Source organism: Meles meles, chromosome 4, assembly GCF_922984935.1.
Source record: "Meles meles chromosome 4, mMelMel3.1 paternal haplotype, whole genome shotgun sequence".
Lineage (NCBI taxonomy): Eukaryota > Metazoa > Chordata > Mammalia > Carnivora > Mustelidae > Meles > Meles meles.
This window is the reverse complement of record NC_060069.1, coordinates 23141836-23161133: the sequence shown is the minus strand read 5'-3', so window position 1 is coordinate 23161133 and position 19298 is coordinate 23141836. Positions and strand designations below refer to the sequence as shown.

Sequence of the window (19298 nt, the reverse complement as noted above, 5' to 3'; positions counted from 1 at the left end):
AAATGCAAGGGGCTCATGTTTAACACTAGGTGATTTGCACCTCACCAAAATTTTAATATAAAATTATAAGTAGCACCAATTTCATTCAGTGTAAAACAATCACAGGATTTCTAACATTTGAGAAATGAAAGAAAAATATCTTGCCATTATTATGTTTGAGTTTTTCTGACACAGATTCTGAGAAAACTTGTTTTACATAAAGTCTACTGGCCCCTAGAGTATTCCATTTAAATTGTTACTCTATAAAATATAAATAAAAATTTTAAAAAAAGTAAAGCTAGAAATGACTCCTAAAAAGAATTACATGCCGATAAAAGAAAAAAGCTTCTGTTCATTATTTAAAACATGTCATATTAGACAAAATATCGCATGCTGATTTACAGTTGAATTATGAAAAGTGTTGTCAAATGTCCTCATAATTAGGGCACATTAGTATTTCTTCAGGCAGTGTAAAGGCATTGTTTGACTCCTAGTCTGTGTGTTTCAGCTAAAACAGAATGTACCAAACTGCAGGAGAAGCTGAGAGGCAACAAATGCAGAAAACATGATACTTCTCTCCACATGCTTTATCCATCATTTTCTCTGACTCAGTGTGACTGAAGAAAGCTGATGTCCATTTTTTGCTTTCATTCTGAATTCTGAGTTCCAAAACTGTCAATGATGATAGTGCATTGTGTACTTCGACTTCCTGATTTTTCATGTTAATATTGATGAGAAACTCTGAAGCGTTGTCTTGTGGGCTTAAAGATGGAGAGGGAAGAGTAAGGGTAGGCGACCCAATGGGAAGGTATTAGAATTACAAGGAAAGTTGTGTGATTGATTTTAGAACCTGTGGGTGGTGGAAGGTAAAATGTACATATACAACACGGACAAATAGATACCAAGTGTTGGAATCCACTTGGGGGAAAAGGAAAATTTGGGCACAACACGTAACTTTGAGAGGAGTGCAAATATATCATGAAGAAACTGATGTCATACACATTTCTCATCCAGTGGAAATGATCTTTAATAAGATAGCTATTGCCCTCAGCAGAAGTTGAAGCGTAAGCATGATTTCAGTTGCCATGTTTTTATACTCAATGAGAAATACATGACTGTTATTTCCAAACTATGGTTTGGATGTTTAAAAGGAGAGATAGTTTTACTTGGGCCTCACTCTTTTTTTTTTTAAGATTTAATTATTTGACAGAGAGACACATCAAGAGAAGGAACGCAAATAGAGGAAGTGGGAGAGGGAGAGGGAGAAGCAGGCTTCCTGCTGAACAGGGAGCCTGATTCGGGGTTTGATCCATGGGCCCTGGGATCATGACCAAGCGGAAGGCAGATGCTTAACAACTGAGGCACCCAGGAGCCCCCTGGGTCTCACTCTTAATCTGTGGGAAACAAAATGGATGAGTTGGAATCATCACTAACCGAATGCTGTATTTGCCACAAAATCTCTCAGCTGTACCTACCTACAGGGGGATGATAGGAAGATCAAATTCCCCATCCTCTCCCCACATTATAAGTCAATTAATCCATAGAAAAAAGAATGCAAATAAGTAGTCAAATAATATTTTATAAGACTGAAAGGATCTACAGAAATCTCAATTTATAAATTTCAATACTATATCTAAAATGTATCGCTGCATTGGCTTGTTAACTTAAAGGCATATCTTACCACTAAATTGTACTATAGTACATTAGAATGCAAATATATTTTCTATAAATTAACTTTCATATTTACAAAAAATATGTGAAATGTGTAAATATTCCCAACGTAGTTACTTTTAATAGAAGCCTAGTTTCTGCTTGTCAAGCAGAAACTAGGGGAGATATGCACCATTATTTTTTACTTTTTTACTTTTAACTTCTTTACTTTTAACTTCTATGCTCTTTTCAGCTGAATACAATGATATCTGATTTTTTTTTAAAATGAAGGCTGCTTAATATTTTGAGGATAGCTTTTCTCCTCCTAGTACATACAGGTATCCCCACCACCAGCACAACAGACATAGCATAACCCAAAGACAAGAGGCTGCATATGTACTTTTTAAGTATGTGATTGTGTGTTATCTCACAATGTGGAGGTAAATGTAACTGTTTTAATTTGATTTTCCACGGATTTTTCCCAGAGACAAAGTGCTTTTCTTGACAATTCTTTATTTTTATTATATAAAGATTAAATACATTTCTAGATTTTGTGTCAGTCTCTCTTTACCTTTTTTAAGCTTTATTAGAGAAGGTCAACTGTTCTGGAAAGAGTAAGTCTGGGATGTTGTTAAGATTGTTTCTGAGCCTTCAAAGTTGGGTGTAAGGCCATGGGCTAATGAGAACTGACCCAGATAACGCTACCTGCTAAGTGTCTCTACAGCCAGCTAGCTGTCTTTCCACTTGAAATTTCAACATCTTTAATATTGCTTAATTAAGAGCTGATGTTTGACTATGTTTAGTGGGTTAATTCTAGTTTTATATTCTGATATTGCAATTTATCCTGTTATCAGCTTTCTATGTATCTGTAGCACTGAATAAGAAATAAAACTAGATTTTTCTTATATTTTTAGGCTATATTTTAAGCCTGTGCTCAACTATACTCAGCTCATAAAGAAGAATACACATTACTACTTAGCCAAATGCATTCTATTCTTTCCAAATAGAAAGAAGTAGATAAAACTGCATTTTGCAGGTATTTTGATGGTTCTAATCATAGATTAGAGATAATTTAAGGCCTGGAGTAAAACATGTTTCATTTGTATTTCAAGTCCTAATCCTCAGTTACAAGCACAAAACTGCAAAAGAAATTCCTAATCAGATTTCTAACATAATATTTCAGATATAGTGACAAGAAACAAATACATTTCTTGAATTAGTTATTGAACCTTCAGAATTTCCAACAGAAAATACAAACTCTCTGCTTTCAAAAATATTAATTTTAGATCTGAAAAATGATATGGGACTACAAACACCTTCAGAAGTAACCTCATAAGATAAGCATTCATATTCATGTCTTTTTTTTTTAATATTTTATTTATTTGGCAGAGAGAAATCACAACTAGGCAGAGAAGCAGGCAGAGAGAGAGGAGGAAGCAGGCTCCCTGCGGAGCAGAGAGCCCGATGCGGGGCTCGATCCCAGAACCCTGAGATCATGACCTGAGCTGAAGGCAGAGGCTTTAACCCACTGAGCCACCCAGGTGCCCCTCATATTCATGTCTTTTAAAATATTTGTTTTTACATAGCTATCCAGTTTCTCTTTGTGCCCATTCTAATTATTTTACAAAAGAAAATAATATTTTTAATATTATATAAATAATACATATATATTTATAACATTTCACAGTTGATCTCTAGAAAAGTCCTCAGTAGCAATAGGTATATATCTCAGAGAGACTTCCACATTTGCAAAGGTATTAAATGTGCTGGTTCGCTAAGGCTGCCACAGAAAAATACCACAGAGTGAGTGGCTTAAACAACAGAAATTTATTTTCTTACAGTTTTGGAGGCTTTGAGTCGAAGATCAATAGGTCAGCAGGGATGGTTTCCCTTGAAGCCTCTCTTTGGCTCTTCACATAGTTTTTCCACTGTGCATGTGCATCCCTGATGCCTCTTTGTGGGTCCAAATTTCCTCCTCTTACAAGAATGCCAGTCAGATTGGTGGGCCCACCCTAATGGCCTATTTTTACTTAATCACCTCTTTAAAGGCCCTGATTCCACAATCAGTCACTTTTGATGTTTCAACTTTGAAGTATGACTTTTGGGGAACACAATTCAGCCCACAATAGTAAGTGACAGAACAAGAACACAAATGTAGATTTGGATTTGAAGGTCTCTTGTCTCTATGTGCGTGCCTGTGTGTGTATGTGTGCATGTGTGTGTGTGGTATGTTAAAGAAAGTCCATCACAGTCTCTTTATGACAGCAAACATTTTATATTCTTCATGGAGAACAGCTGACCATGAATGGAAATGAGGTAATATGAGCCAGAGTATCCCAGCTTTGAGAATGTTAAGTAGGAGAATGTAATGCAAAATAGCAAGGGATTCTGAGAAGATAGTAACAACAGTGTTATGGTTTTAGAATCTCCTGAAATTTTCCCGGAAGTACAGGTAGAACAACTATAACAGCACAGTCAAAACCTGACACACATCTGTAACAAAAGTAAATGATAAACTATCCACAGAAACTACCAAAATTGGAGCAGGCAGGTACAAACTACCGACAGTTCCAAGACCCACAGATCACTAGCATCTATATGAGGGAAAGCAGGGTGGGAGGGAAAAGGCAACCAGAGGTCTGATGGGTTTGTGAAATAAGAACCTCAAAACCACAAGGAGTCCTTATGGAAAAGTGCAGCAGGTCAACATGAGCACAGCAGCCAAAACTGTAAGGAGGATCACAACAAAACCTGGAGTTATTGGAGCGCTCTGGACTCTGCAAACACTTAAAACTTACACTGACAAGAGCTAACACTGATGAGAAACTGCTGGGAGTATAAACCAAATTGAAGAAGAAAGGATCAATAGGAATAATAAAGAAAAGTGAGGGTACAAATAAAAGTGGGGATACACGCCAAAAGCACCATCCATGAAAAAGTTGGATTTCATTAAAATTAAGAATGTCTGCTGTGTAAAATATACTAGTAAGAGAATGAGAAGATAAATCACAGACTGGGAGAAAATATTTGCAACACAGATATCTGATAAAGGACTGGTATCCAAAATATTCAAAGATCTCTTAAGCTCTCTAAGAAAATGAACCACTCAACTAAAAGATAGGCAAAAGACCCGAGTAGACATATGGCAAAGAAGGTACACATATGGCAAATAAGAATATTAAAAGATGTTCCACATCATATGTCATCTGGGAAATGCAAATTAAAACAACCATGTATGTTCATGAAAATACACAGAGGAAATACTAAGTGAAAGAAGCCAATCTGAAAGGTTACATATTGTGATTACAATACAGCATTCTGGAAAAGGCAAAACTGTGGACGTATAAAGATGCCCAGTTGCCAGGGGGTGGTGGGAGGGATGAATCGGTGAAGCAGAGGAGATTTTTAGGCCAGTGAAACTATTCTGTATGATAGACATTATAATGGTGAATACATGGCATTATACATTTGTCAAAAACCTATAAAATGTGCAGCACAAAGAGTGAATCCTAATGACTCACTATGGATTTTGGTCGAAAATAATGGGTAAATACTGGTTCAGAGATTGTAACAAATGTGCCACACTGATTTGGGATGTTGATGGTATATGAGATTGTATGGCACAGGGGAAACCTTGCACTTTTCCATTCGGTTTTGCTGCAAACTTAAAACTTCTGTAGAAAATAAGGTTTGTTCAAATACGAAAATAATTTAATTTTAAAATTTAAAAAGTAAAATTAGGGAAGATAAAAACTAGGAAATCTCAGACACCAAGTTCATATTTTTGATGCTCTGAGAAAATAATAGAAGAAAGGGCCCTGGGTACATGATTTAGACAAAAAAGCTAAAGCAAATCTATTCTGCAGATTCCAGTTCTGGACAAGTTGAGGTAGACTCAATTCTCTATATTCTTCCCACTAAGTACACCAAAAATTCCTAAGTATTATACCTTAAATAAACATAAGAAGATTCTAAAGGATGAAGAAAAGATAAACCAGAGAAGGGCCTGAGGACCTGAAGAGTGACATGGCAGGCAGGGAGTTACCTGAGTTTATTTTTGCCTCCTATATCCTAAACTGGGTGCTAAAGAAGTCAGCAACCCAGAGATACCAATGGGTGCAAAGGAACAAAAGTCCATATGAAGCCTGATCTTTTTAGTCAAAGGACCAGGATAGGGGCAACCTAGCAAGACAGAAAACTTTAAAGCAATAGCTACTTTTCCCCAGCCAAATACCCTGGCAATTTCTACAGATCCCATCTCCATCCTTAACAAAGGGCAAGTGTTGAGCCTGGATTTCAACGCACTCAGTAGTAATAAAGTTCCCACTGCATCCCCACTCAGATGGTGGTGGAGGAGGACTACTGGGAAACTGGAATTTTTATCACCTTCCAGAATTAACATGGTTCTCCCCGCCATGGTATCAGTGGAGGTGAGAATAAGGTACCCCTACCTTTCCCAGCCAAGTTGGTGAGTGAGAAGCTGTAACTCTAATCCCTTCCCGGCAGTAATGAGGCATCCCACCCTTTCCACAGAGTAAGTGGACGCTGACTAGAAAACCTAGACTTCCACTCCCAACCTGGCAGTAACAAAGAGGTTCTCTCATATCTCTCTAGTGCAGTAGTAGGGGCAGCCTGCTAAAAAGATTTAAATAAGATCCAAAATTAAAAAAAAAAAAAAAAGAAAATATAACAAATAAATAGAAGGTATATAGAGAGAACCAAATGGAAATGTTACACCTGAAAATATAAGAACTAAAACAAGAAGCTCAATGGATATTTACAACAGCAGAATGAATATTAAAGAGGCAAGAATCAGTGACCTTAAAACAGAAATGATCCAATCTGAACAACAGAGAGAAAACAGACTGAAAAAACCTCTTCTTAAGGAACAGAATTCATTTCATATGAAAGTACAAAAGAGACTCAGCGGATGTCCTCCAAAGCAGCTTCTACCTCCAAAGCAGCTTCTACTCTGCAAGCAACCCCACTACTCTGCAAGTGACTGGAGCCACTCAAAAATGACTTCTTCCTTGGAAGAGGGGAAAATAACCACACACACTAGTTGCACGCATAGTCCCAGTAGCCAAAATTTATAGCTGGCAGCACAGAGAAAATGTCCTGTTGATCAGTCCAACTACAGCCTCCCTGGGGCAGACTGGGGACAGACATCTGGTCTGATTGCTGTCGCCACCCAACTAGAAGCCCAGCAGCTCCAGACTGACCCCTTAATGGCACAAGGATGAAACTCTGCCGCTAGTGTACCCACAACAAGCAAAGTGGGCCATTGCAGCCAACTGGACTAAAGACAAACACAGCTCAGCCATATTAGTAGGGTGCAAGCAACCCATACAGGACACACCCCTGGATCTGAGAAAGAGGGAGCGTTGCACTATGGGCCACCACAGGACCTCTTTTTCATAAGACCACGACTTTCAAGATCAGGAGACATAGCTGACTTTTCTAATACAGAGAAATAAAGAGAGACAAAATGAAGAGGAAGAGGAATATGTCACAAAGGAAAGAACAAGCAAAACCATAGCAAAACAGCTAGATGAAACAGAGATAAGTAATATGCATGATAAAGAATTCAAAGTAATGGTCATAAATATACTCTTTGGGCAATAGATTTAAATTAGAGCTCAGTAACAATAAGATATTTAGAAATCCCCAAATATCAGGTGAAAGTATACTTCTAACAGATCATCTGGAAAGAAGACATCACACAGATAATTATTAAATGCTTGAAACTGAATGGTAATAAAACACAATATACCAAAATTTGTGGGATATAGCTAATGCTGTCCTTAAAGAGAAATTTTTAGCTGTAATTGCCTACATCAAGAGGAAAAAAGATTTAAATCAGCTACTTAAAGTTTCCAACCCAAGAAACAAAAAAAAAGAATTAGACCCCAAAATGTCAGGGAAATAATAATGAGACCAGGAAACAAATTAAAAAATTAGACAAACAGTAGAAAAAAAGTTGATTCTTTGAAAAGTTTTAAAAATTCATCAACTTAGCAAGACCATAACTTAATAGTTTATTTTGAAATAACAACAACAACTTTACCTTGGCCAATTCTGTAATTTGACCAAAACCAGGCTTCCAAGAGGGAGCTGTGAATAGACAATCTTAAATCCACTTTCATGAAGCTGAGACTCTTCAGGGAAGTCTTCTTCAGAAACAGAGCAGTTATTGTATCTTGAATCAGCGTTCATGAAGCAGTACCATGGTTTATTGTGGTCAACTCTGGCTGCATCCTCACTTGACAACAATCTCCATTTCAAACAGCTTTCACTCTCACATTGAACCCATACTTTGTTTACATACATACTGTTTTCTGCTGCGGGATCCATTGCAGTGTTACAATATTCTACTATTATCTTACTATCCAATTTTTCTTTTTCCATAAATGCATTTAATCTGGAAAACAAATAAGAAAAGAATAAAGATTCAAGGATATAAGGAAAGTTCAAACCAAAATCAGAGAAAGAGCTCTGTGATACCTTCTTTGCCCACATCTTCTCTCTCCCATAAAGACTATACATTTTGAACAATTTGTTCCCACCTACCCAGAAACAAAGGAACAAAATAGAAGCATCACTCTAGGCATAAAATGCTCCAAAGTTAAAAATTTTAATAACAAAAATAAAAATAAGAATGACCATTTTTACAGAGAAAACTGAAGCTAAGAAAAGTAATTTGTTTGAGGTCCCAGAGCTAGTATATGGTAGAGTCAGTATTTAAATGCAGTAAGTTTGGTTCCAAATTCTGTGATCTTATCCGCTAAGTTTACCGTCATATATATATATGTATATATACAATCATATATGACATTTACTGTCATATATAGATGACATACATATGATGTATTATATGTACACATATGATATATATGATATATATATAAATATGATATATATTTATCTATCTATCTATCTATATATATATGAAATGACTTGATGACCCCTTTCTTTTTCTAATTGAGGAAAATCAAATGTAACAAATATTCACCATATGAACATTTGAAATCTACCTTTAAAAACTAATCTTTTGGGGCACCTGGGTGGCTCAGTGGGTTAAGCCTCTGCCTTCGGCTCAGGTCATGATCTCAGGGTCCTGGTATCAAGCCCCACATCCGGCTCCCTGCTCAGCAGGAACCCTGCTTCCCCCTCTCTCTCCGCCTGCCTCTCTGCCTACTTGTGATCTCTCTCTGTCAAATAAATAAATAAAAAATCTTAAAAAAATATATAAAAACTAATCTTTTGCTTATATAATATTGCTTTTAATCCATTAATTCAAGCAGTTTGAAAAAGCATTTCTCAGAATTTATTACAAAAATTTTAAACATATAAAACATTAGAATTGTATGATTAAGCTCCCAACTTCTAGCTTCAATAATAACTGTGTGTATACTACAAAATAATAAAACCAAAATAAAAGTAATTAACAACTTATTTTGCAATATTTTAAAGAATGACTTCACAAGTTAGCAAAACACTACTATCCAAGTGTAAGCACCATTTCAAGAAGCTCTCAATTCATGAGTTAATCATTTATTTAGAAACTCATTCACCAAATTCCAGGGTCACCACAAATTGCTTGAGAAATTTGCCAGTTTATGCCAATAGCCATAGCTCACAACTTTTTTTACCTGTTAATACTACTTATATGAATGTATCCACAGAAAATGAACTTCAAAGAAACTATCCTGTATATACAAAGACCCAACAATATTCACTGAGACACTATTTATCATAACAAGAGTGGACAAATCTAAAAACACAGAGAACTGAATCTATTAAAAGAGAAATAAAATTTTGCTAATAATATTCATGTAAAATTTCTGGTTAATTATATAACTGGTGAGGAAATTTATGAGAAGCAAGGCTGCAATTCAGATTGCATTTGAAATGACTAGTCCTTTCCTCAATTCTCTGGGCCACTGGACAGTAGCACAAGTTGTTGAGTTCGGAAACTGGAGCCAAATTATTTGTGAGCTCCGGCTCTACTGTTCACCAGTTGTCCTTGGGCAAGACATTATTTTGCATTTCACTTCACATTAGGTGTAAATATGTGTGTGTAGCAGTTTTGTTTATTTTCAATCCTTATGCCGTCTTTTATTATGCTGCCTAAGAGAGGGATAATATTGAATAGAAGCCAATGAAAGGAGACATCTTTTTCTAATTTCAAAGAGAATGATTCTACTATTGGAATATAAAGCCAAATATGTCTATTTTTTTTTTTTGATAGAGACCATTAAAAAGTTGCCAGAAAATTTTTCCCATCAATTACCAGTTTACTATGAGGATATTTTGTTAATCATGAACCTCTGTTGAATTTTATCTACTGCTTTTCTGTATGTGTTGAGGTAAACATAAAGATTGTTTAAGTCTATTAATTGGGTATGTTATAACAATGAATATATTAATGATAAATCATACTTGCATTCTAGGTAAACCTTACATGATTAAGCGTTATGAGAAATTTTAAACATATATTGCTGTATTTAGCTTATTAATAGTTATTTAAGATTACATATATATTTATTTATAGATAAGATTGGTCTAATAATTTCAATTCTCTTTTTTGCCTTTGTCTGGTTTTCATATCAAGATTAAAATAGCCTCGTAAAACGAAGAACAGCGTGTCTCCTTTTTTTTTTGGAAAGTTTGCCTAAGGGGGGAATTCCCAATTCTGTCTTACATTTAAGAATACCGTTGTATCTACTATGTCATTATGTTTCTCTCCTTCACTCTGAAATTTATTTGTATCTTCTTTTTCCTCATTTATCTTGTCAGTACTTTTTAAACACAAACAGAATTTGAGTCTTCCCATTTATTTTTTAGAATTCTATTTAATTAATAGCTGCACTTTATTCTTTCCTTCCTCTTCTCTCTTAGGCATTCTCTGTTGATCTTATCTTTCTTGTCTTGAGTTGGTGCTTGGTTAGTTTATTTTCAGTCTTTTTAAAATTAATTTTAGGGGCACCTGGGTGGTTCAGTGGGTTAAAGCCTCTGCCTTCAGCTCAGGTCATGATCCCAGGGCCCTGGAATCGAGCCCCGCATTGGGCTCTCTGCTCAGCGGGGAGTCTGCTTCCTCCTCTCTCTCTGCCTGCCTCTCTGCCTACTTGTGATCTCTGCCTGTCAAATAAATAAATAAATCTTTTAAAAAAATTTTATTTTCTTGTGGTAAAAACACTTAATATAAGGTCTATCCTCATAACAAGTTTTTAAGTGTATAATACAATATTGTTGACCTTAGGTACAATATCATATAGCAGATCTGTATAACTTATTCATCTTGCTTAATTAGAACTTCATGCCTGCTGATTCATAACTTCCCATCTCCCCTTGAGTCCCACTCACCGATTCTAGGAATTTGAATATTTTAGATACCACATATAAATAGATTCATCCAGTATTTGTCTTTCTGTAACTGGCTCATTTCACTTAGCATAATGGCCCCAACTTGATCCATATCCAATATTTTGCAGACCTTGGAAGGCTCAGTAATATTCCCTTGTAGGCTTTCTTCATCCATCCATCAACAGAAACTTAAGTTGTTTCCATATCTTGGTTATTGTGAATAGTGCTGTTATGAACATGGGAGGGCTAATTTGTCTTTGTGATCTTGATTTCAGTTCTCTTGGAACAATACCCAGAAGTGAGATTGCTGGATCCTGTGGTAGTTCTATTTTTTATTTTTTGAGGAATCCCCCATACTGTTTTTTATAGCAGCTGTATCTCATTTTGCATTCCTACCAGCTGTGTACAAGATTCCAATTTCTCCATATTCCCGCCAACATTTCTTATTCTTTTTTTGATAATAGCCATCTTAAACAGGTTTGAGGTGATGAATAATTTTGGTTTTTATTTGTATTTCTGTGATGATTATTGATGTTGAGGATATTTTCATATATCTGATGGCCATATTTATGTCTTCTTTGGAAAAATGTCTACTCAGGTCCTTTGCTTAAATCCTGATTATTACTATTATTTCTATTAGTTGTAAGATTTCTTTTCATATCCTGGCTTTAAGTCCTTATAGAGTATATATTTTGCAAATGTTTCATCCCATTCTATAAGTTGCCTTTTAAATTTGTTGATGGTTTCCTTTGTTGTGCAGAAATATTTAGTTCTATATAATCTTACCTATTTGGTTTTGGTGTCAGATCCAAAAAAATCACTGACAAGACTAATCTCAATGAGCTTTTCCTCTATGTTTTCTTTAAGAGTTTTACAGTTTCAGGTCCTTAATTTGAATCTTTAGTCCTTTTGAGTTGATTTTTGTGTATGCTATGAGATAAGGATCCAGTTTTATTCTTTTGCATATGACAGTCCAATTTTCTAATACCATTTATTGAAGATGCTATCTTTTCCCTATTGTATATTCTTGATGACTTTGTCAAAAATTAGTTGACTGTATATATGTGGGTTTATTTCTGGGTTCTTTATTCTCTTCCATTGATCTGTGTGTTTTATGCCAATACCATATTATTTTGATTACTATAGATTTGAAATACAGTTTGAAATGAGGAGGTAAAATGCCTGCAACTTTGCACTTCTTGCTCAAAATTGCTTTAGTGATTTGGGGTCTTCTATGATTCCATATGAATTTTATGCCTACTTTTTTCTATTTCCGTAAAAAAATGCCATTTGAATTTTGATAAAGATTGAATTGAATGTGTGGATCACTTTGTGTACCAGGGATATTTTAAGAATATTAATTCTTTCAATCCATGAACATGAGATATCTTGCCATTTATCTATGTCTTTTTCAGTTTCTTCCAGAAATGTTCTGTAATTTCCATTGTACAGATCTTTTACCTCCTTTATTTATTCTTACACATTTTATTCCTTCTGATGTAATTAGAAATGGGATTGTTAATTTCTTTTTCAGATAGTTTGTTATTAGTGCATAGAAATGCAATCAGATTTTGATTTTGTAGCCTGCAACTTTACCAAGTTCATTGGAGTCTTTAGGATTTTCTATTAATATGTTCTGCAAACAAAGACAATTTTATTTTTTCCTTTCTGATATGGATGCCTTTTATTTCTTTTTCTTGCCTAATTGCACTGGCTAGGGTTCCCAGTACTAAGTTGAATAGAAGTGATGAGAGCGGACACCTTTGTCTTGTCCCTGATCATAGTATGTTAGTTGTAAACTTGTTATATAAGACCTTTTATTTTTTTGAGATACATTCTTTCTATACCTCATTTATTGAGAGTTATATCAAAGATTGTTAAATTTTGTAAAATGCTTTCTCTGCATCTACTGAGATGATAATATGATTATTTTCTCATTATGGCATGTTTCCTGATTTGAATATGTTGAACTACCTATGGATAAATCTAACTTGATCATGGTGTATAATCCTTTCAATATACTGTTGAATACTGCTTAGTATTATTTTGTTGAGAACTTTTGAAAATATGTTCATCAGGGATACTTGCTTATAATTTTTTTTCTTTTTTTTAAAGAGATTTTATTTATTAATTTGATTCAGAGAGGAGAGCAAGAGCAAAAGCAGGGGAGTGACAGGCAGAGGGAAAGGGAAGTAGAGGGAGAAGGAGAAGCAGACATCCTGCTGAGCAGGGAGCCCAATGTGGGACTCGATTCCAGGACCTTGGATCATAATGTGAGCTGAAGGCAGATGCTTAACCAACTGAGCCACCCAGGCGCCCTATAATTTTCTTTTTTTTATAATGTCCTTACCTGGCTTTGGTATCAGGGTAACGCTGTCCTTGTAAAATGAGTCTGGAAGTGTTCCTTACTCTTCAATTGTTTTGGAAGAGTTTAAGGATTGCCACTAATTCTTTAAATGTTTGGAAGAATTCACCAGTGAAGCCATCTGTTATTAGCCTTTTCTTTGTTGAAAGATTTTTGAACACTGATTCAATTGCCTTGCATGTTATTAGTCTGTTCAAATATTCTATTTTTTTCTGTAATTTGTTCTTTATAGATTGTGTCTTTCTAGGAATTTATCTATCCTAAGTTGTCTGATTTGTTGGCATATAATTGTCCGTATAGTCTCTCATGGGCATTTGTATTTTGGGGGCATTATTTGTAACCTCTCTTTCATTTCTAATTTTGAGTTTTCTTTCTTTTTCTCTGTTAGGCAATTTTATCTTTTAAAAAAACCAACTTGTATTTTAATTGATCTTTTCTATTATCTCTCTAGGCTCTATTCATTTATTTCTTCTCTGATTTTTGTTATTTCTTCCCTCTACTAATTCAGGTTTAGTTGTTCTTCCTTTCCTAGTTCCATGTGGTGTAAAGCTAGGTTGTTTGAGATCTCGGTTTTTTTGATGTAGACATTTATCACTATAAACTTCCCTCTTAGAGTTGCTTTTACTGCATCCCATAATTTTAGTGTGTTGATTTGTCTCAGATACTTTTATATTTCTTCTTTAATATCTTCTTTGACATTCAGAAGGATATCGTTTAATCTCCACATATTTGTGAATTTTCCAGTTTTTCTTGTTACTGATTTCTAGTTTCATGTAATTGTGATCAGCAAAGATAACTGATGTGATTTTAACCTTTTCATATTTGTTAAGACTTGTTTTGTGGCCTAATATATTATTTATCCTACAGAGCATTCTATGTGTATTCTGCCACTGTTGGAATGTTCTGCACATATATTAGATATTTTTGGTCTGAAGTGTAGTTTAAGTCTAGTGTTTCCCTGATATTCTGTCTGGATGATCTATCTACTGTTCAAAGTGAGATACTGAAGTTCCCTATTATTATTTTACTATTTTTATCTCTTCCTTCTGATTTTCTAATGTTTGTTCTATATATTTAGATGCTCCAATATTGGGTGCCTAATTTTTTTTTTTTTTTTTTTGAGAGAGAGAGAACATGTGTTTTGGGGGAAGGGGGCAGAGGTGAGAAATACCACAACTCAGAGTGTTTCACAGAGGTGCTCTTAAGCTATATAGTTAGCTTTACCATACTGCAATATATTTGAGTTATAATTAACTAGTTCAACAGGTTTATAGATTATGTTATCTAGATTAAATTATTCCTCAGAAAACTTGTATTTCTAAAAGGAAACAGCATATTGAAGAGAACATTAATATTGCAAATAATTAATGTGTAAGAGATAGAAAGAAAAGTGAAAAATGATTGCTATCTATCACTGAACTGCCTAGGATTTTGTCCATCTTGCAACTATTGGTCTGCTATAATGGAGAAAGTACTCTAAGTTTATGGTACCATTTCAATAGAAAGCTTAGGAAAATCCATTATGATAGCCTATTATAAAATGTTAAGGGGATTAAAAGATTACTTTTAAATGGTAGATAAAATTTTCAGATTTTCTTAGAAAGTTGGGTCTCACAGTGGATAATATTGAGAAGATAAATTAACACTAAGGAAATGTCATTATTACTTAAAAGACAGTGATACTCACTTTCAATTGCATCTAACTTAAACCTCTGGTATTTCAGATTTGACACAGTTTATCCAGGCTAATAGAATTTATAATACAGATTACAAAACACTTATTCTTTTGAAACCAGATTCTCATGATCTCTATTACCTCCTCTCCAACACTTTGCTGGTTTTCAAAATTAGTAGCACGGGGGCACCTGGGTGGCTCAGTGGGTTAAGCCTCTGTCTTCCACTCAGGTCATGATCTCAGGGTCCTGGGATTGAGTCCCGCATCGGGCTCTCTGCTCAGCAGGGAACCTGCTTCCTCCTCTCTCTCTCTGCCTGCCTCTCTGCCTACTTGTGATCTCTGTCAAATAAATAAATAAAATCTTAAAAAAAAATTAGTAGCACATACAGAAGATGCAAATGAAGCAGGAAAAGACAATGTGGTCTAGAAACCTCTAGTCTTTTTTTTTTTCTTTTTTAAAGATTTTATTTATTTATTTGGGAGAGAGGGAATGTGCACATGCACACGCAGGCACACGCACACACACACAGAGTTGCAGGGGAGGGGCAGAGGGAGAGGGAGAAGCAGGCTCCCCACTGAGCAAGGCCCTGGAATCATGGTCCTCGGGATCATGACCTGAGTCAGAGATAGATGTTTAACTGATTGACTCACTGAAACACCCCTGGAAACTTCTAGAGTCTTTAAATGGGTCCCCATAAAATTATGCCCAAGTAGTTCACACTATAAAGATATTGGCAAATGCAAAGCTATGCAAAGCATTAACACTTGCTCTACATGATTTCTTTTTAATTTTTGATTCCATGACTTAGCTAACGTTGAACCACAGAAATCAGAAGAAAATTTTAAAAATAAATTGGAGGAGCACCTAGGTGGCTCAGTCATTAAGCATCTGCCTTTGGCTCAGGTCATGATCCCAGGGTCCTGGGATCGAGTCCTGAATCAGGCTCCCTGCTCTGTGGGAAGCCTGCTTCTCCCTCTCTCACTCCCTCTGCTGTGTTCCCTCTCTCGCTGTTCTCTGTCAAATAAATAAATAAATAAATAAATTTGAAAACAAAACAAAAAAAAAACATAGAACAGCCATCCAAAATAATACACCCTTAAGTTCAGGCTGTTTATTATTTATTTTTTCATTCAAGGTAATAGTTATGAATGGTCACAGATACTCAATTTTCTTGTCCGATAGCTCTACCACTTTTTATTAGACAAATGACTTAACCACTCTAAAATATTTGGTCCCTTATCTGGGGATGTTAAGAGTACTATTAGCCTATTTTGAGCTCCTGGTACAGTATATTACACACTTGATAATAAATATTTGTTAAATAAATGATTGACTTCGAACATAAATTCAAACAGGTAGTGAGTTTCTACTAGATGTCAGGCATGGATTTCAGGACTATGAACAAAAGATGAACAAGAAACAATTTCTCCTTTTGAGTTCAGACAGAGAAAGAGATAAAATTAAGTTCCATAAAATACTGGACGAACGTAACAAAGGATGATACAGATAGGGGTTAGGTCCCAAAGGCTATAGATGGCCTTGCCCCATGGATTTGGACAGCCCCTAACCCTATGAATTTGCTTGAAGCAGCCCACACTAGCTCTTAATGGTTAAAGTCACATGGCTGTGGTTCTCTTAGACTGGAATTGCCCACAGGTGGCTCCTACTCATGAGGGCAGCCTCCCATAGCTCCACTGAGGAGTGCTGTAGTGGTAGCTCTTTCTCTGGGGTGACTCTACCTCTGCAGGGATTTTCTGCCTGGGTCATACACCAGGAAATCTAGGAGGAAATAGCCATCATCTCATGGCTTGTGCACTCTGTGCCCTGGCAGAGATGATGCATGAACAGTACCACTTAGACGCAGCAAAATCCACTGCCTATACTGTCTGGTGGGGTGACTACTGCAGCCTGTGCCATAAGAACTCACTGGAACCAAATCTGGGGCAATCGAGGAGCTTGGCACAAATGCAGGGAGGAAAAGTCCTTGAAGTAAGGCTAAGCAGTAGGTATTTGGGCTGCTATAACAAAGGTACCATAGACTAGGTGACTTAGGGATAACAGAAACTTGTTTCTCACAGTTCTGATAGCTGAAAAAGTCCAAGATCAAGGCTCCGGCAGATTCACTGTCTGATGAAAGCCCTTTCCTTGTTCACAGATGGCTGCTTTTTTGCAGTAAGCTCTCATGGTAGAAGATGTAAGGCATCTCTTGGGGTCTTTTTCAGAAGGGCATTAATTCCATTAATGAGCATTTCTACCCCCACAATTTATTTACCTCCCAAAGGCTCCACCTCCCAAAACCATCACATTTTGGGGAAAGACATTCAGTATATAGCAATAATCAAGTGTATGTTGGTTTTGGAAGTGGAAGGTTCCTAATGATAAGCAAGGGAGGATAGTGGCAGATGAATCTAAGATTTCTGGTTAGGGCAAATGAACAGTGGAGCTAATAATTGAATAGGTTTAATAATCAAATGCACAAACACAAGTTTGAGTTTTGGGGAATAGGAATAATACATTCTTTTTGGTCTTAAATGCCTATACGTCTACTAGATAGGTAACTTGAAGTATGGGTCTGTTTCTCTAGAGAAAAGTTCTAGAGTCACACAACAGGAAGCCAGAGTATCAACTACTTGCCAGAAATCCTAGGCATCTACTTATTTTTAAATGCCTGACCATCTGGCTTTTACCAAATATTTCTTTTAAAGGAGACCAGAGACTTTCTAATCACATAGTTGAAAGGATCTTTCTTTAGCTTTGATTTTTCACTAGTTCTTCTTTCTCCTCCTAGTCCCTAAATGTAGGCTTTTCTCAAAGTCTGTCTTTAAACTTCTCCTTCTATTCTCTTCCTTGAGGTGTTTACTCAAATAGCTTTGACACTCTCTCCTATGCAAATAGCTGCCAATTCTCCATCTCAAGTCTCACCTTCATACCTATATTCCAACTAATTTTGACACTGTCACCTGGATGCTCTTCAGGCACCCTGAACCTGGACCAAATCGAGTTTTCATTTCCTTCAGAAGTCTCTCTTCACCATTATTGCTACTTAGGCTTGAATTTCACCCAGGGCCAACTTTGAAACTGCCTACTTTCTCATCCCCTCTCTTTAAATACTTGTCATTTTGTTATAACTTAAAAATTTTAAAGGGTCTCTGTGTATGATCCCACCTTCTCAACCTTACTGACCTATAAACCCAGCTCAGTTCATTAACTCACTCAGATTCCTCTAAGAAGCCTACTAACCAGCTGGTCTATTTCTCTCTCACCCCACATTTATTCTTTTAACTCACTGATAATAGATTAATTTTAGAAACTCTTAATAACTGGTCCTCTTGCTAAAATACACACACACACATACACACACAGTTTTCCTTTGCTAATATAAGGTCTCCACTTTATATCTGAAATCTCCATAGTATAACTTTGTATTGTAGTGGTTAAGAGTATGGGTTTTATTACCTGTCAGACCTGAATTAAGATCTAAGAACATCAACTTAATCAACAACCTTGGAACATCATTTAATATCTTTTCATTTAAAAAGTGGGAATAATAATACTAGCACCTGCTGCATAGCATGTTTTTAAAGTTGAATAAAATAATGTATGTAGGGTATGTAGCAAGAAGCAGAGCACACTGTAGGTGCTCATTAAATGACTGCTAGCTAGTATTACTTTCTTCTATTAGTCTTTCAAACTGCATCAATTTACATTATCAAATAATTACCATTTTCCAAAAAAACCAAACGTGTCTGTCTCTATACCTTTGTTCATGTTATCCTCCTCATTCTACCTTAACCTTTAAATTGCTGACTTTCAGGCTCTACTTCAAATGCCATCTTTTTCAAGAAGTCTTTCTGGATATCCCCAAACAGCTGCAATTTCTTCCTGCTACGTTTTCTTTAACTTCTTATAGTTAGTATTCTGGTTCATATATAGTGTTAATCCATACTTTCCATCATTAAATTGTGAGCTGAGGGCAGACACATTATTTTTGTATCTCCAGCAGTGAAGGTGCTGAAGATGGAAATATTGTTTTCTGATCCACAAATGCCTAAATAATTAAAATGTAGGAATTTTTCTTATCATTTCTCTAATTTTTCTCAGTGTCATCTATATTGCTGTGGAACATTTAGAACTAGCCAATGGATGGGAAAAAGATCAATGAGTAATTTTTAATTTGTAACAATACATTAAACATACTACTGGTTAAACTAAATTTATTAAAGAGACCACCAAGGTCTGCAGAACCCCACTAAACAGTTCTA

At 35.7% G+C, this 19298-nt stretch overlaps 1 protein-coding gene across 3 annotated transcripts in view; it reads right to left on the bottom strand.

Moving 5' to 3' along the window:
- The window catches only part of ZCWPW2 (zinc finger CW-type and PWWP domain containing 2), a 136958-nt gene that overhangs the window by 82765 nt on the left and 34895 nt on the right, over positions 1 to 19298 (bottom strand). For all 3 annotated transcript variants that reach the window (XM_046003579.1, XM_046003578.1, XM_046003577.1), the window contains one exon: positions 7697 to 8050. In XM_046003579.1, coding sequence (XP_045859535.1) covers positions 7697 to 8037 — 341 coding nt within the window. In that variant the 5' untranslated portion in view covers positions 8038 to 8050. The remainder of the gene's footprint in view (positions 1 to 7696; positions 8051 to 19298) is intronic.